The 17389-nt window shown below is 41.5% G+C and overlaps 1 protein-coding gene across 2 annotated transcripts in view; it reads right to left on the bottom strand.

The window, feature by feature from the left end:
* Positions 1-17389, bottom strand: part of tbc1d22a (TBC1 domain family, member 22a) — a 123726-nt gene that overhangs the window by 54450 nt on the left and 51887 nt on the right. For both annotated transcript variants that reach the window (XM_053313981.1, XM_053313980.1), the window contains exon 10: positions 6053-6159. In XM_053313981.1, coding sequence (XP_053169956.1) covers positions 6053-6159 — 107 coding nt within the window. The remainder of the gene's footprint in view (positions 1-6052; positions 6160-17389) is intronic.

Here is a 17389-nt window from a genome sequence, read left to right as displayed (position 1 = left end):
ATGCCACTTAATCTGTTGATGTGTGTGAAAGAAAAGGAAATGAAGATGGGAGAATGAAAATCAGATGGAGGTTAAGAATGTTAAGGTCTAAGTTGTTCTCCAACAGTGGCTACATTTTACACACACACCAATAAGGCTTGGAACACAGACAATACAAACACGTATACAAACATGCTGTCAAGCGTCACACACACAGACACACCAGCTGGTGGTGTGTGAGGAGGTGGTGGATTGAGTGACAGCCCAAGGTGACGTTAGGGATCCCTTTGGGACCTCAGAACAGGACATGGCGTCTGGTTTGGTCTGGCTACCGTCTGCTAGACGTCGGTTCTCGGACCCCTGTTCCCGCTCGAGGGAGACCCCATCTCTTGCTGGTACCGTGGAAACAGATGGTTGCCTTGACAATGAGCAGACACACACCGACTGGCTTAGGCTCCAAGGGAGAGGCTGGAGACAGCTCAGACGTGGAGCAGCAAGAGAGGGAGCTGTTGACCATTTAATCGTTGTGTATTTTACACTAATTAAATTCTGTTTACTTCTTATGTTGATACCTTAACCACAGCAGGGTTCTCGTCATATGAGTCCATGATAAAGTTAACATGACACACAGCACCTGATTCAAGACATAGGTCGTCTGTTAAAACGTCCTGGATGATTTTTTTATATTTTGGTCAGTGTTGGTTCTGGGTTGGCTAAGGAAATTGCAGAGACTAGTACTAGAGATGATGTGGAAAGTAAAACTATTAAGGTAAATAAATGTTTAAAGATAACAGATCAAAAACTAATTATTTTAATTGTTAAAACATTGAAGAATAAGACATTTACAGACTGGCATGAAATGTTTTTGTCCATTGTTAAACATATTGAGTGTGTAGTGAGACCTTTCACTCATACTATGTAAATGAGAACAGTCTAGACCTGCTCTATGTGAAAAATGCCTTGAGATGAATTTTGATGTGACTTGGTGCTATATAAATAAAGATAGATAGATAGATTGATTGATATTTATAATCAGTGTTGATAAACTGGTGAATTTTCAAGATGAAAATATCTAAAGTCATACCTATATATAAGGCTAGAGAAAGACATGTACTCTAATTACAGACATGTTTCTTTACTTTCACAGTTATCTAAAATACTGGAAAAAATTATGTATGTAAGATTAGACGACTTTATTGTATCACATCTTTATCAACTTCAATGAAGTGTGTGAACAGCAACGTGAGTTTAGAACATAGAACAGCTTAGTTTACGCTCATGGAGTTTGAGGAGGAAGTATCAACTACAATAAAAGAAGAATATGTCGACACCTTGTACACCTTTTTCCAGACTGCAGTATAAAACAACTTTAAGTTGAGTCATTTGCTGTTTTGAGATGTTCTATTTAAGTATTTGTCTCTTTTTGTGTGTATATGTTCTTTGAAGTTAAATTAAAAGTTCTAACCGTGTGACTGATTGACAAGATCAACGTTTCCTAACACGTTTGCATCATGCTACAGAGTAGTATGTCAAACTACGGCATGCAAACTAAAAAAGGGTCAGAGGTATTTTCATGTTGAACTACCCCATTTGTCAAGGCTAGCGTTAAAATATAATAAGTTCAGATCCCACGGTGAAATTAAATTTCTCAAAGTTAGGGCCTCGTCTGGAAAAATACATTTAAGAGCCCCTGCTGTAAAAGGCATATCTGCAGAATTAGCATAAAAGGCAGGTTTTCATCTGCTGGCTTTAAAACAGAGCCCTCGGGGGTGTGCTGGTGGAATAATGGACTTTTTAAACTTTTTGACTTCATTTCCCTCGCTGGGCATGGCAGGTAATACACACACTCGCTGGCTGTGCATGGGCACCACATAGCTCCTACATATTGAGTGCACTTCAATCTGTCCATACCTGTAAATTGTAACGAAGATTAAAATCACTCTGAGGCTTTGAGTGACTGCTACTGCGCGCGTTAATAATACATTACGCTTTGGGATTAACAGGACATGTTTAAATCAACAGCACAATATTGGACAGAGATGACAGTTCCATTTAAAGTCTTTGAAACGGCAGATATGGAACCATTTTAACAAGTTAAATTAATCAAGTGAGCCAGAGGCGCTGTCCAATTTAGCACAGCACAAGACTAATTGGCTGCTGGAGAGACTGGGGTAACACTGAGGTCGAATTAACAGAGTTGTGTCTCTGATGGGTAAACGTAGAGGAGGATACATTTTTGTTCATTTGTTTTATGTTTAGCTGTCAATTTAATTCATCCTAATTCTTAGATAATTATGATGGCTTAGTAGGTGAGAGAGTCGTTTTTTAAAAGCACTTTAATGGATCACATGGCTGGATAATAATAAACAAATCCTGGGCGCATATCAACATGACTAATGTGGCCTTTTCCAGGCCGGTAAGCTTAGGTAGTTCAGACATGGTTTTTGATCATGTCAGAACTACAGTCGATGTGGCTACTGCGAGCTGCTTGTTTGATGTGTAAATGGGCTGTGGAGAGCTGTGTGTTATTCTGTTGATGCCGTTGTGATCGTGCGTACACACACACACACACACACACACACACACACACACACACACACACACACACACACACACACACACACACCAACACTTGTCCATTTAACAGTGCCTTACAGGTCGTGCCAGGACAGACGAACGGCTGTCTTCACTCATTTAGCCCTGAATCTGTCACTCACTGTCTGCTCTGTCAATGGGGGGGGGGGGGGGGGGGAAGGGGGGGATTTGTGTGCAACATGTTGTTCTGGAGTGTGTGTGTGTGTTTGTTTGTAGGCCTAGATGACAACTTTAATTATATCAATCGCTGCCTATCAAGTCCCAAGCCAATTGAAGAGGCATTCAAGGATGCGAAAACGACAACTTTGGGGCATTTTAGTGCTTTTGAAGTGTGAATTCTGACAGAAAAAAAAACGTGTTATTCAGAAAAACCAAACACCCTTTTGTACAAGACATCTGTACAAGTGAATCTGACATTAAACTAGCCCAGAAACGACTGATTGCTCTAAACTATCTTCTTCCCCAGCTTGCAGCTTTGCAGGAAGGAGGTTGCCGTGCTGCCAATTAAAGCAGTAGCTCATTAAAGAAGCTGCTTAAGTGAATTGACAGCCAAAATAGCCAGTTCACTTTTTTTTTTTTTAGTTTGGAGAGAAGCATGGCAGTGGAACTCTAAAACCAGAGCTAATGGCCAATTTACTGTATTAAAAGACGTAAAAGAAAAAAAAAGAACAACTTTCAAGTATTTTCACTGTATACCAGGTAATTATGTGAAATTGCAGGAAAAGTGCACGAACTGTGGTTCCTGGATAGTTGGGGGGGGAAAGTAAACTTCTCATCACAAACATTTCACAACCGTTTAGTGGTTTTCAAAGCATCCTTCTGTGAGTATTGTGTTGCAATTAAACTCCTTTAAATATTTTACACAAATTGGTCCCAAACAGTGTGGCACCAGTTCCAGAGGATATACTGGATACATAAAGGTGCTTTAAAGGCAGTGAGAAAATGTAATTGCACTGACAGACTACCTTTCTCTCGAGTCCCCGGACCCCCACCGTCAGACCCCTCAGTTAAGTGTACTGTGTAGTAGATGTGAGAGGGTATGAGACGAGGTCAGGGCAAGGATCACCAACTAATTACGGTGCTGAGGCACTCAGCCGCCGTCAGATTGTTTAGAAAGCATTGGAGAAGGAAGGGGGTGGGGGCATGGGCTTCCCTGATGCATTGCACATAATTAGTTTGGAGGCAAGGTCACAAACAAACACAAGCACGGGGACAACAACACATGGACAAAGACTCGCACTCTATTCTTTTTTACTTCCTCTGCTCTCAAGTAGTGCTTTCTCTCCCTCTTGCTCTCTCAGGGGCAACAAGACACAGTGTCTATTAATTTATTAAATGAATAGCCTGGCAATTGATTGCAATTTATGGATTCACATACACCTTAAGTGTAGGACCGGGGCAATCTATCGAGGTTCATAATACGTAGTATGTTTCTGACGCACAATATAAAAATGTAACTACTGCCAGACTGTTTCTTTTACCCCTTTAACACTAATTTCCATACAACAATAAGCATACTGCCAAATCAATACGTTTAAAGACTAACTGCTGTGGCTGTTCCTCTTAAGTGTTACTTTAGATTAGAGTCATTGACCTAGCTGGGGAGACTTGGCACATGCTTCTTTAACTGTGCCAGAAAAGAATGATTAAAGTAGTTGTGTTGAAATACAAACACAACCTATAACACCTAGGCCATAACCATAAGAATTAAACAGGATTATTTTCAGCACCAAAAGATATTAACAGGAAGTATTGTTAAGCTTTCCACTTTTCCTGACAGTAAAAATACCATCGATAGGTATTCTGTTATATTGCTGAAGAATCTGTGCTTTAATCCAGCGTCGAGAGATATAGTTAAAATGTGTTTTGGAACTGAGACAGAACTGAGGATTGTAAGTAACAGTGGTGCTGTTGAGGGGAAATCTACCGCCAGCACAGGCAGGCACGTTCAGAATTGACAGATGGCTCAACCATGAGCGCTGAGAGCGAGGTCGATTAAGAAAGCTGGTGGGCAAAGGGTTTCAGAGAAAAAAAAGATGAAACAAAATGAAGTTTGGTCCGCGGTTCGTATGCAATTATCTGATCCCCAGACACACAAGCCTCCTTCAGAATATGCAAGACAATCATATTCTTTAAACCCACACAGGAAAGCTGGTTTATATATACTGCAATGCTCACACTGTCAAAAGTCCTGCAGGCTTCACAACCAGCAGGAGCCGCAACCCACGTGAACATTCCGTGCTGTACATACATACACTTCTTTTTTTAGATTTCATATTGATTTGCCAAGCACACATTCTCAACGTTGAGAAACAATACAACCTTTAGATTTTAAAGGACCAGTGTGTAGAATTTAGTGGCATCTAGTGGTAAAGTTGCATATTACAGCTAACTGAATACCTCCCCTCACCCTCCACTTCCAAGCGTGTAGGAGAACCTAGGGTGGGTGCCAAACTGAAAAATGCAAAAGGCCCTCTATAGAGCCAGTATGTGGTTTGTCCATTCTGGGCTACTATAGAAATATGGCTATCTCCGCCAATAAATCCCTCTGAATCCCACACACTGGTCTATTAAATACGTTAAAAACCCATCAACTGAAACATAAGCGCTACCAAAAAATTCAAGTCCCATTCAGTTTGAACCCTGAGTGTATGTATATCCAGACTGGCACTCAAGAAAAAGTGTTTTAAAAGTATGTCAGTAAAATATGTCAGTAAAATGCTTCACACAGATCTTCAACCTGACAGCACAGACGATCAATACAATCACCACAGTTTCAAAGTGGGCACCGGATATTACTGCCACCAATTCAGTATCTGACCAAATGTGAAATATGTTCACAAACAGTAAAGATGACCTTTGACCTTTTAGATATAAATGTCATTTGCGTTAAACTTTGTCATCATTATGAGTATGCGCTCTTGAGTAGTGGACAAACAAAATGTTTTGTGAGGTCACAGTCACTTTGACCGTTGACCATCAAATTCTTATCCGCTTATCCTTGAGTCCAAGATTCAATTTGTACCAAATTTGAAGAAACTGTGTTCACTAGTATGAGGAGAGACATATGTGCGGAAACATTCATCCACAGCTGTGGCTCACGCAGAGGCATAAAAATATGTTCATCATGCCTGTGCGTTCAGATTCTACTGAGTTATGACTCAAAGACAGATTATTAAGTACGAGCAATGACGCAAATTGTGGCTCACATCTCTACCACTGCACCCCCCACGCCGACTCCCCCGCCTTCAACTCCCTTGCAACCCCCTGGGGAGGCTCGTGTCTCAGTTTGAAAACCTCATTTTTGGCTCAATGGCCTGTATGGTTGGAAGATTTCACCCGTGGGCTACATGGATGTAGGAGACAGTGGGAGAATAAGCATGTATCGTGTGTTGGTATGAAAGTATAAAAGCATATGTGGGTGATTTATCAGAGTTTCTTCTTGGACAGCATACATCTTTTCGACACACATGCTTACCTGGATGCCGTCCAGCAGTTTGCTCATGCACCAGAAGCTGTCAGCCTCAATGTTCCTTAGAGCCTCTTCCTGGAGACTGGACACGTCAAAGTTTTCCACTTCCTCCTCTAGAGAAGAGAAAAGAGAACAGAGAGTGAGAAAAAAACATTGCAGGGGAAAGCGATGGAAAGAGGGAGAGAGACAGCATGAGGTGGGAAAGCAAAATAAACAGAGGGGGGGTGGATGGAGAAACAGAGATGTAGAGAGCAATTCAGGTCTACCAGCTCAGCAAGGGCTCCATCATAAGCCCACCACTCAGACACGGAACAACAAAGTCATCAGTACGATGGGGGGGGGGGGGGGCGAACTCAACGGGGTGAGTGGGAGAGCAGCAAGAGGTAAGGAGGCGGGATATAAAAGAGGTGTATGGAAAGAAATGAAGACGCTGACAAATTGAAGCTCATGAATAAAGTGGGGATGAAACAATGGAGAGAATGAAGCAGCCGAGCATGTGGGAAGAAAATAAATAGAGAGGTAAGAGACTAATAGAGCAGCTAAACGATTATCATCTTTTTAAAAAGTGCTTCAACCATTCCCCATGTCTGCTTTGAGCATTTCGAAAATGTCACATTGTCTCCACGCATACAGCATAATATATACTTGTCACTGCAGACACAGTGAATGTATTTAACATATATTCAGTCCCAGCTACTGAACTTACTGAAGTTAAATGACCTCTCATGTTATTAATTTTTCAAAACTTGCCTTTATACTGCATAATGCACTCTTTTATCATATTTAACTAGTTTTGCTTTGTGTTCTTATACTTTTCTACTTTATTTTTGCTGGGATTTGTTTTGTTGACTTTTGCTTTTGACTCAAAAGGGGGGCGCTGCAATCGTAAAAAATGAAACAAAATATGAAAGATAATAAATAAAGCAGAATTAAGTTCATCCTAAAAATTTGGTAAAGCTGTACAGCAGAAACAATTTCCAAGCAGCGAGCACACTGAGTCTCCAGTCATCTCCAGCGGGTGACTTCAACGATGGGTGTCATCAGATGTCATTAACGGCAGTAGTGTGTGACGGACTGCAGGGGCTTTGACAGCCTTCTGACAAGCCACTGACAGCCAGTGGAGAGGAGATGGGACGAGACTGATTAACAATGATCTAGAGAGAAGAAGAAAAAAGAGGCCAGAGAGAAAGAGGAAAGCGTGTGCGTGTGTATGTGTGGTCACATTACCAAAAACCGAAGTTTGGTATATGAATTTGTGCAAGATCGTGCGTGCCTAGTACACACATACACTCGCACATACATACGCAGGACCTGGCAGCTCTGCTTGGTATCCTTGGCAACCCCAGTGGAATGTTGTCAAGGTTGTAATGAGCATGCTCAGTCTGACAGACAGACAGAAAGACAGACAGGGAGCTGGCAGTGGGCCAGGACTACAAAGCCACTAACAACTAGGCTGTGTGCGCGTGCATGCATGTGTGTGTGTGTACGTGTGCGCTCATTCAACATCCTGCCATCCATGCGGGCGCTCTCATCATTGTCTTGCCTGCTTGAAGTCAGGTTAGGATGGATAGAAAGCAGAGAAAGAGGCTACAGTTCATTCATTTCAGTGAGACCTTTCATCCTATCGCACCAGGACACATCAAGGTGTCCAGACCTGCAAAAATCTAATTTTGTTCACATAGCTACCAGATCTTTAATATCAGATATGAAAGTGGTCAGAGGCTGCATTTTGATTAAATGTCAGTTCATTCGAACCACAATACCAACACAAGCCAGAGATATAAAAACAACAGAAAAGCAAAATGTAATTCAGCCTCAGGTCACATAACAGTAACATTATTAGCAAAAAACATACAGATATATAATCTCATAAAATCCCATTTTTGGAATGAGGTGTTCAACTAGACCTAAATATGGCGTCGGAGCAATTTTCTGTTCCAGTAAGGCAGAGACAAAACGAGGCAACGATCTGACCAATTTCAAGTCAGTAGTTAATTTGATAGCTCTTCTATGGTGATGCAGAATACAATGACGTTACGTGACATTCTCTGAGGGATGTGGTGGCTCCGGTGGCACCAGTCATGGTTTTTAAATCTGTAACTGAAAAGATTAATTGTAAACAGTCTGACTGGTAATTCGCTTGGTGTCGTTGCTGATTAACAAGGTGGTGAAGTGCCTTTGCTCTGTCGTTGGGGGGGGACCCCGAGTATCCCAAAGTCTCAAATCAGTCTTTGTCGTGGCTAAAGCCTTGCTGTCGGGCTCGGTTTCAAACGAAGACCTTGACACTGGAGCACACTGCGAGGGACGGCTTCCAAGAATCCAGTGGTCGTACTGGAACTGGGCATAGCTCATCACAATAACAAGGACACACAAGAGGAAGGGCTAAGAGGAGGACAGACTGAGGCCACGTACTAGGACTCACTGCGGCTGGATCATGATGCAACAGTGCCCCCTGTGATCACTGGTGGAACTGATTATAACACCCAATAAGTGGCTTTACACGGATGAATGCACAAAAACAGTCAAAGCTCAGGTCATTAGTCATTTTCATGGCCAGGTAGTCCAGACAGCTCTTTCTGTCCACTGTTTAAAGGATAAAAGAATCAAAGCTTGGTGCTAAATGTCTGATAATTTAACACAGGGTAGCTGAATTCAGCTTTCATGACCCACTTGATCCACCTTTAAAATATTGTTTTGGTAGCATGATAATAAAAAAGCCCCTCTATGCCACCTTGAATACCTCAACAGACTATATGTCTCAGTCACCCTGCCTTCAAAAGGAGAAGCTGCTAATTACTTTCACTAGATCCATGCCTCAGTTGAAATTCCTTCAAGATATTCTCTTGGTGATTACTTTGGGAGCTCTGCCTCCACACTAAGGACCAGCTGACAATACATGTCTGGGACATGATCCGTGTCTCAGTAGAAATTCTTTACAAATAAGAACCTAGGGAATTTGTGGAAGTTCAAGCTTCAGCGAGCCTCGCACCAGAGGATGGGAGTCTCAGTGGCATTAGTTCTGTGTGAGATGAGCCTCCGCAGTCATCTCTTGCCAAATAATATTCTTCAGAGGAAAAGTGTCAGCTATTGAGAAAACAGGCCTGGCATGAACTCACCTTGGTAGGAGAAGAGGACTTGTTTGACGAAACCAACTCTCTAAGACGCGCAAACTTGCTTGTCTCGGAACAAACAGAGACACTCCGAAGATTTTGTGATCAAATTGGCAGAGCAACACAGCAGACCACAGACTTGGATGCATAGCTAAGGAACGTCACATGCATGCACATAAGACTGTGCACACAGAGAAACAAACATGCACAACACAGAGCTGTAATTGTTTGCTTCAAGTCGGAATCAGATTTTCTTTGATGTTTGGTTTTGATGTGACACAAAAAAAACGAAAAACTGATCGTTACAGAGGGAAATGTTTAATTCAGGGATCCAAACTTTTTCCAACAACCCAAATTTTTAGGTGAATTGTTATTCTCTTGACATAGTTTCAACTCCGTCTCTTCAAGTCTCCTTTTCCCCTTCAATGTGCCACTCCCATCTCTTTTTATACCTCGAGTTTACTCTGATAGTCTTATGATCTCTTCTTTGCTACATCAATGCTTTTCCTCTGCACACTTCCTCCTCACTCGTTCCATCTACTTCTTCTATGCAACCACTTGACATCTTTTCTGATGCTATCTCTATCCCGTCTCTCAGGACTTCAGACTAACTTTTTACACCGCCATCCTGGAAACAAATTTTAACCGAGGTGAAGTAAATGTAAACCATCCCGAAATCAAAATGCTGTTTCTTTATTTTATAAAGCAAGATAACACCACCCCACCCCACCCCCACCCCTCCCACCCAAATCTCTAAATCTACCCCTGTTGATTCAGTGCTTTCTTTAACAACTTACTTTAAAGATTAGAGATGCTGCTTTCAGAAATTGTTAATGTTTCCATGGTGAAAGGTTCCTTTGCAATACAGTTTCATATTTATGCACTACGTATCTCCTCCTGATAACCTATGTGGTCTGCAGAGATTGTAGCATACTCAGTGCACCAATGTCTCCAGCAACCTCTCTTGTATAATTGTAGAAATAATTGTTGTTAGCGTCTGTATATTTCTTAGTATTCCCGGTTGTTAGTTTGCTTAGTTGTGAATCAGTAATTCTTGCCTGATGAAAAATGAAGCTGACTGCTATGGAGTAGCAGTCGACTGCAGCTCCCTTTCCTGCTATGTTCACATTTTAGAGAATATAATTAATATTTTCCTCATTAATGATGTATTATTACACCACCCACGACCCATCCGCTATTAATCAGAATGTGATGGTAACTACAGTAACAGCATGAGAAGACATGCTCTGTTGTAGTCAGCGCTTGGTTCAGTTGTCATTTGCTAAGCTAGTTTGGAATAAACAAATAAATAAGAATTATTTATTAAAATCCGTTGCATCTCAAAGATCTCCACTCATCCCAAGGACACTTTCTACAACCCCCAGGGCGATGGAACACCGTTAGTCTCAAGCCCTGCTGCCTCTTCAAGCTGTTCTGCCCCTCTCCTCGCCTCTCCTTCCTATTGGCCACAGAGCCACTTTCCTGCCAGGCCCCAGGGCTCATTTCCTGTTTGTCCTGGCGCAGGGGGCAACTTGTCCAGAGAGACCAACTGCTTGGTCACTGCCAGCTGTGAGCACTTGGCACAGCTTGGCATGCTGAGCCGGGTTACACCTCCAGAGACTGAGTGCGGGCAACTACGTACACACAGGCGTGCACGCATCCGAGCACACACACTACACACATGCACACCAGTGCTGCCATCTGCCCTCTACAACTATGGGCCACAAGGTAATGTGATGTAAGATGATAAACGAGCTAGTTTAGCCCGATGTAATCATAGAGTGTGTATGTGTGTGTGTGTGTGTATATGTGTGTCTGTATGTGTGTGTGTGGTGAGCCTGATAGTGTGTCTGTACAGACAGCAATTGGCAATAAAAAACAGTCCCGTTTGACAACCTTCTGTTGGTTCAGATTAATCACAAGCGAACCTGAGTTTCTGACCGCCAGAGCTTTCAGCTTTAACAAGATTTCACCACCAAAGCTCATAAGATCGCATGAAGCGGTGCAGTCATTACTTATCATTTACAGCAGCGCTTCAGCTTAAATCTAATGAATCTAACGACTTACAATTTGGGTGAGGATTGCAAACATGTCACAATCCACTTTCCACCTTCAGAATGACACCCAAGTGACACAGTCGAAGCCTTGACACTTAAAAATGAGACACACGTTATCTGCCGGTGAGATGTGTGAAACCTCCACCTCCTCACACTTCAGACTAACCACCACACCACCTCTCACTCAGCCTCCTGTAACACAAAAAAAGTGATTTCCCAGTGTGGCACAATTACTGTGATTACACTGTTGTTAATAAGAGCTGAACATTTTCCTGAGAGGTGGCATTCATACTGTCGGATAATTAAGAGGAGAGTCAAGCTGGCAAACCTGGTGTCACCAACGCGCTGATAGCACACACACACAAACATAGAAGACTGAGAGAGTGCAATGAGAATAGAATGATGGTGGTTCAGGAAACGAGATGTGAAGATATGAAAATAGACAGCTGGAGGTGAGGGAAGGTAAGGGTAGGAGAGTGTGTGTGTGTGTGTGTGTGTGTGTGTGTGTGTGTGTGTGTGTGTGTGTGTGTGTGTGTGTGTGTGTGTGTGTGTGTGTGTGTGTGAGAGAGAGAGAGAGAGAGAGAGAACAGGTAGACATGACATGAGTGGAGGAGAAAGAAAAGATAACTGTTTCCATAATTTGATTGAATACTCTTGCTCATGGAACAAGCCCTTTTCATTTCCAAGAATTTTTGCCATCATAAGACCAAGAAACATATCGGAAGTCTACTGTGTAGTTTCCTAAAAGACAAGTCCATGAGATGTCATGCCGCGTCTTCAAGTTCTTACAAGTTACAAGGTTTTCATTCATTGTACACTACTAAGCTTACTCATTCAAAGCACTGAACTTCAGCCTCGCCAGTGATAAGGAACGCTTTAGGCCATACAATCTACACAATCATCCCAACTATGTTCCCATCTCCCACTATCAGCACTGTAAGCCATGTGTCCATACATCAAACAGCGGGCCCCACAGCTGTTGGCAAGATAATGTAAGTCCTTGACATCAAATGGAATACAGCTATGAATACCATATCTGCCTATGTGCAGACACATAACGATCCACTTACCCTAAGGTAAGATGGGGTCTTGTATGAGGAAGTGAAGGCCACCGCACTGCATTAACTGTTGCTACTGCTACCAATGTCTCTATTCATATTAGAAGCCCTCCCCACCGCCACCCCTGATATTGGCCTGTGGCACGTTTGTACAGCACAGATGTGTGTGAAAACGTGATTCAACAAATGTACAGCTGGCAACATACTCAGTTCTACGATTGTGTCACCACGGCGATGCCAGAGAAACACAACATTGCCTGGAATGTGGTTTATTTTGTATTACACCAAAGCGTTCTAATGCCAATGATGGAGGAGGGAAAGGGCTGTGATGATCAATAGCACAACCCATGGATGGAGCAAGAGGACGATACCTTTTATTTATATCTTATGCGGGGGGGGGGGCATAAAAACACAAGTGATTATTCAGCTAAATAACCAAATATTAATTCAAATGTATTTAGATAGAAGTATGAGTCACTAAAAAAAGATTTGCTATCTCAAATTAGAGGGACTATTGGTTGTACTAAAAGAGTAATTTTTGGTCTGATGGTCTGTGGTGACTTTGCAATGGGCATTTTTTGGTTTTTATGGCATTTTCAAATGTAAAAGTTTCATCAATTAATCCAAAAAACATTCAACAGAATAATTAACAATTGAAGTAATCATTAACTGCTGCCCTACTTTGGTCAATGCGTTGGACAGAACTCTTATTATGACACAACAGACAGAAATGTTTGTCAAGCAAGATTTCTTCGAATGCATGCATGTAGAAGCGCCAACAAACAGAATATGTTCTTGAACTACTCCCTACTCCAGAGATCAGATGTATACATTGTGGAGGACTAGAAGTACCCAAGGACATCGACAATAAACTAGACTTAGGTAAGAACACTAAAGCCCTCCAACAAGACGATCCAGAGCCCTCTCTACTTTCTGAGGAGGTCGAGGTCCTTCAACATCTGCTGGACAAGGCTGAGAATATTTTAGGAGTCTGTGATGGCCATTGCTCTCTTGAGTGCTGGGGCAACATGCTGAGGACAAACGCTAACAGACTCAACAAATTGATCCACAAGGCCAGTGACACTGCGGGGGTGGGGGTGGACTCTCTGGCGGCGGTGTCAGAGAAGAGGTTGCTGTCTCCCAGACACTCTATTATGTGCTGGTCAAGAACATTCAGTGCAAGACTCACTCCACAGAGCGCCACAGAAGTCATTTCTGCCCATGGCCATCAAAGTTTTCAACTCCTCATTCAGTATGTCAGACACAGTCAATAGAATGACCCTCTGGACTTATTCCACCCATGTCAGCAGCTTCATATCCCCGTAAATTTATAATTTATATTTTCGACTGTGCAATCCTGACTGAGCAGTAAAAGAAATTTGTGCAATAGGTCAACTGGTCAGTACTAGTATATTTATATGAATGTATATTTATACTGCATTAATATTGTATTTATACTGTATATTTCTTATTTATTTAGTTACACTATTTCTCTGCCTACGCTACAGATGGGTGACTAAGGTAAAACTGGTACAGATCTGCTTGACCCTTCCAGTGAGAGGATCAAGTGGTTCTGTTATGCTTGGATGGGGCATTTTGTTGGCATGTTTTGGATGGAAGGGTCACTGCAATTTAATACAAAGTTGTTCTGAGTGATTACCTTCATCCTATGATAAAACATTTCTATCCTGATAGGAGTGGTCTCTTCCAGGATGACAATGTCCGCATCAACAGGGAGCGGTATGTTAGATAGCGCTCTACACCACAATCATCACAACACCAAATGAGGTTATATCTGTTAGGTTATATGTGGAAGAAAGGTGTTTGTCCCTTCATGGGAGTTCAGAGACGGTAGAATCAATGCCAAGGCACATTGAAGCTATTCTGGCAGCTTATGGTGGCCCAACTTAGGATCAGTTTCGGATTCTGATTTTAAATAGAAACAATGCAAATACAGCATTTGAATTTTAAATACAGCACCAATTTGTGCCCAGCATAAATTAGTTACGTATAAGTCACTAGTTGCTGTTGTTTTCCCTTTTAAGTCATCATTGCAGCATTGTATTCATTCAATGTGTTTGTATCTGTGTGTAGTACCATTTTAGCATTTAAAGAAAGCAACTCTTCTATTCCCTGTAATTCTATCCATTTCATTACATGGTTGAGATTTTGTAGTGGCTTGTGTTGTGGTTTTGGTCCTTTGATAATGGAGAGGTGGGTCAGATGCTCTGCTTTGGTGCGAGTGTTTCTGCTGTAGTAGACATCAGAGCTTAATTCCGCTTTAAATAACCAACTGTCTGACTACTGACTATTCATTTTAGTACTTCTTAATGTTCTGCTACTTCTACAGCCAGCATAATGCACAATGATACATAACCAGATTATGCATCATTGTGCAGGTTTCCTTTATTAAATGATTTAAAAGTAAACATGTCAAGCAAATGAAGTGAGAATTCCATCACGTTTTCATTGCTACGTTATATAGGCCTGCCTCCTTTTACACGCATAAACATTGTTTAATCACTTAAGATCTCCAATCCAGTTGAAGTATAATAAATCTGCCTGCCTAATGCACAAGACACATCAGGGAGCTGAAGGAAAGTTTCCTGAGATGTAAGTGAAGGATCAGTCCATTAAGTCATTAGCGTGTGTAATCTGCGGGCTTAGTTAGGGAAGTAAAAACATTTGGGGAGCAGTAATAAGCAGACATTATGAACGGCAGCAGACACATTTGAACACACAGGCACAGTCTACATGCTGAGCGCTACGAGAGACACCTCGAGATGTAATCCTGTGTTGCTGCAAACAACAGTTGAGAGTGTATTCCTGTATGTATGTGTGCGCACATACAGTATGTAAGTGTCCAAATCCTTTGTTTCTGCATGTCTGCGTGCATATTTGTATACATGGGTGAGCGTCTTTGCGCGAGTGCATTTGTTTCAAAAGAGTCTACATATCTGTCTCTGCGCGAATGTGCGTGTGCATCTGTGTGTGTGTGTGAGCGTATGTGCACGTGGTCATGATGCAACCCACAACACCACACACCACCATCACAGCCGAGCAGTAAGATGACTGTTTCAATTGCCTGCAATTGCATCAGGTCAAGCGGAACGCGTCTCGCTGGTGACAGAATGATAAAACAGATTTTTCTTTTTCCCAATCACACGGCTGACAGAGAGAACGAGAAACAGAGACTTGGAGGGATCTGAAGCTTCTCAGAGAGGAGAGCTTCAATTTATGGCTTTTTATAGTCAAGTAATTAACTTGATCTAAAAATATTCAATAACCCCAGCGATTATTCACAGAAGATAAATCATTTTTTGACAGAACTATTTCTCTGGATCATTTCTGAGCTCTATTGCTTTTTATCAGGAGTGATGAGAGAATCTCTGGTAATACTGGGAAATAAGATCAAGCCGGATGCAGATGAAAGCTATTGATTTCCAGGCTTTATATATCCCATTGTCGAGCACTGACAATGGTCTCTGTGACTTCACTGGTCATTTACGCAGCACAGGCCAACACATGTCCACTTCACAACACATTATTGAAAGCAACAAAGCACATGTGGTACATTACTTTTGCAAATGGCTTTAAAGCAGCTTAATGAGAATATTTTCCATTTAATACAGTTTTACAGTTTTGTCTTTTTTTTTTTAAATTTCCTATTCATCTGTTTTTGCATGCCTGAAAATAATTACCATGATTGTGTCCTGTTTTTTGTCACAGATTTTTATTTTTAGAAACAACAGACCAGTGAAGTTAATTTGTGTTAAATGGCTCAAATACTTCCTCGCTTCCCTTCACCTCTAGGTTGGAATTGTTTTTTTAAGATGTACTCAAATACAAATCTTAGAGAAGAACCTAATATTTTCACTGCATCAAAGGCCCATTACATAAAGATAACTCCACAACACCTGACACCTTGGTTTTGTAACCACACTATGTGTTCTTCACTCTACATTCATTGCTGAAAATGTTGATTTTACACTTCTCTGCTGTCTTTCATGACTTCAACTAGTTTAGTTTTGTGGTTCTTACCGTCCATGTTTTGGGATAGTTTTGTTCACAATAGCCATGTTTGGTGTACTGTTGATGCTTTACAATCCCACTAGTCATTATGAACACTGTTTGAGTGCAATTCAAGCTCATGGCCTCATACTTCCCTCAGGAAAAATGAGCATCTATTTCTCAGTCCAGTCATCCTTAAACACATGTTTTCACTGTCAACCTTTTTTATACCAGCTGGTTTTGAACAAGTCATTTTATTGCGCGACACCCTTGCTAAGAACAACCGGTGCTTCGTGGGTGGTTGAATGATGACAGCTGAGGTGATGAGATAGTGATTTTTCACTCAGAAGCAGTCTGGGTCAGGCTGTGGTTAAAATTTGCTCCAGTTATAGATTAAAATGTTATTTGGAGTAAATATGGTATATAGTGTACAGTCCTTTGGAAGAAAATAAAAACAGAAGCATGCTTGGAAAGCAACTACACAGTTGAGGTTAGATGGACATATTGAAATACATAAACAACTACATAAAAAAGAATACAATCTACACAATCTCTCTGTATGAAAACAAGACTAAATGAACCATGTTTTCTGATCCTTGACAATCAAAATATCATCACTTGTAGAAAATGAATGTAAAATGAAGACCATCTAAAAAAAATAATGGCCTGAAAGTAAAGAACATATTTTAGAGGAATGAAAGAGACACGTTGATATAGCGAAAGGTAGAGATAGAGACTGAGGGTCAAAAACCGCACGGCTGATTCAATTTCTGCCGCTCCAAATGCTATTACTTAACCCCCAGAAACATGGTGATTGCATTCTAAACCAAATAGACGAGAGGAGACCAAGACAAAGCTCAAGCCAGGAGAGAAACAAAGAGAGACACCATCAAAGAACATTGAAGAACAAATCTCAAACTGTCTCGAGGGGTGACGGTGTGTGGTGAAGGGGAGGGGAGGGGAGGGGAGGGAGGGGGGATAATGCCCACACCAAGTCAATAATCTCACTGAATGATTAAAGCGGGAGAAATTAGAGAAAGCAAAAGTAGATAAGGAACAAAGTAAAACAGACAGTGTTCCTGCTGGATGTCAGCAGCTGTGCTCGGG

Source organism: Scomber japonicus, chromosome 23, assembly GCF_027409825.1.
Source record: "Scomber japonicus isolate fScoJap1 chromosome 23, fScoJap1.pri, whole genome shotgun sequence".
NCBI lineage: Eukaryota > Metazoa > Chordata > Actinopteri > Scombriformes > Scombridae > Scomber > Scomber japonicus.
Note: the sequence above shows the minus strand (reverse complement) of the source record. Positions and strands in the feature narration are given on the sequence as shown.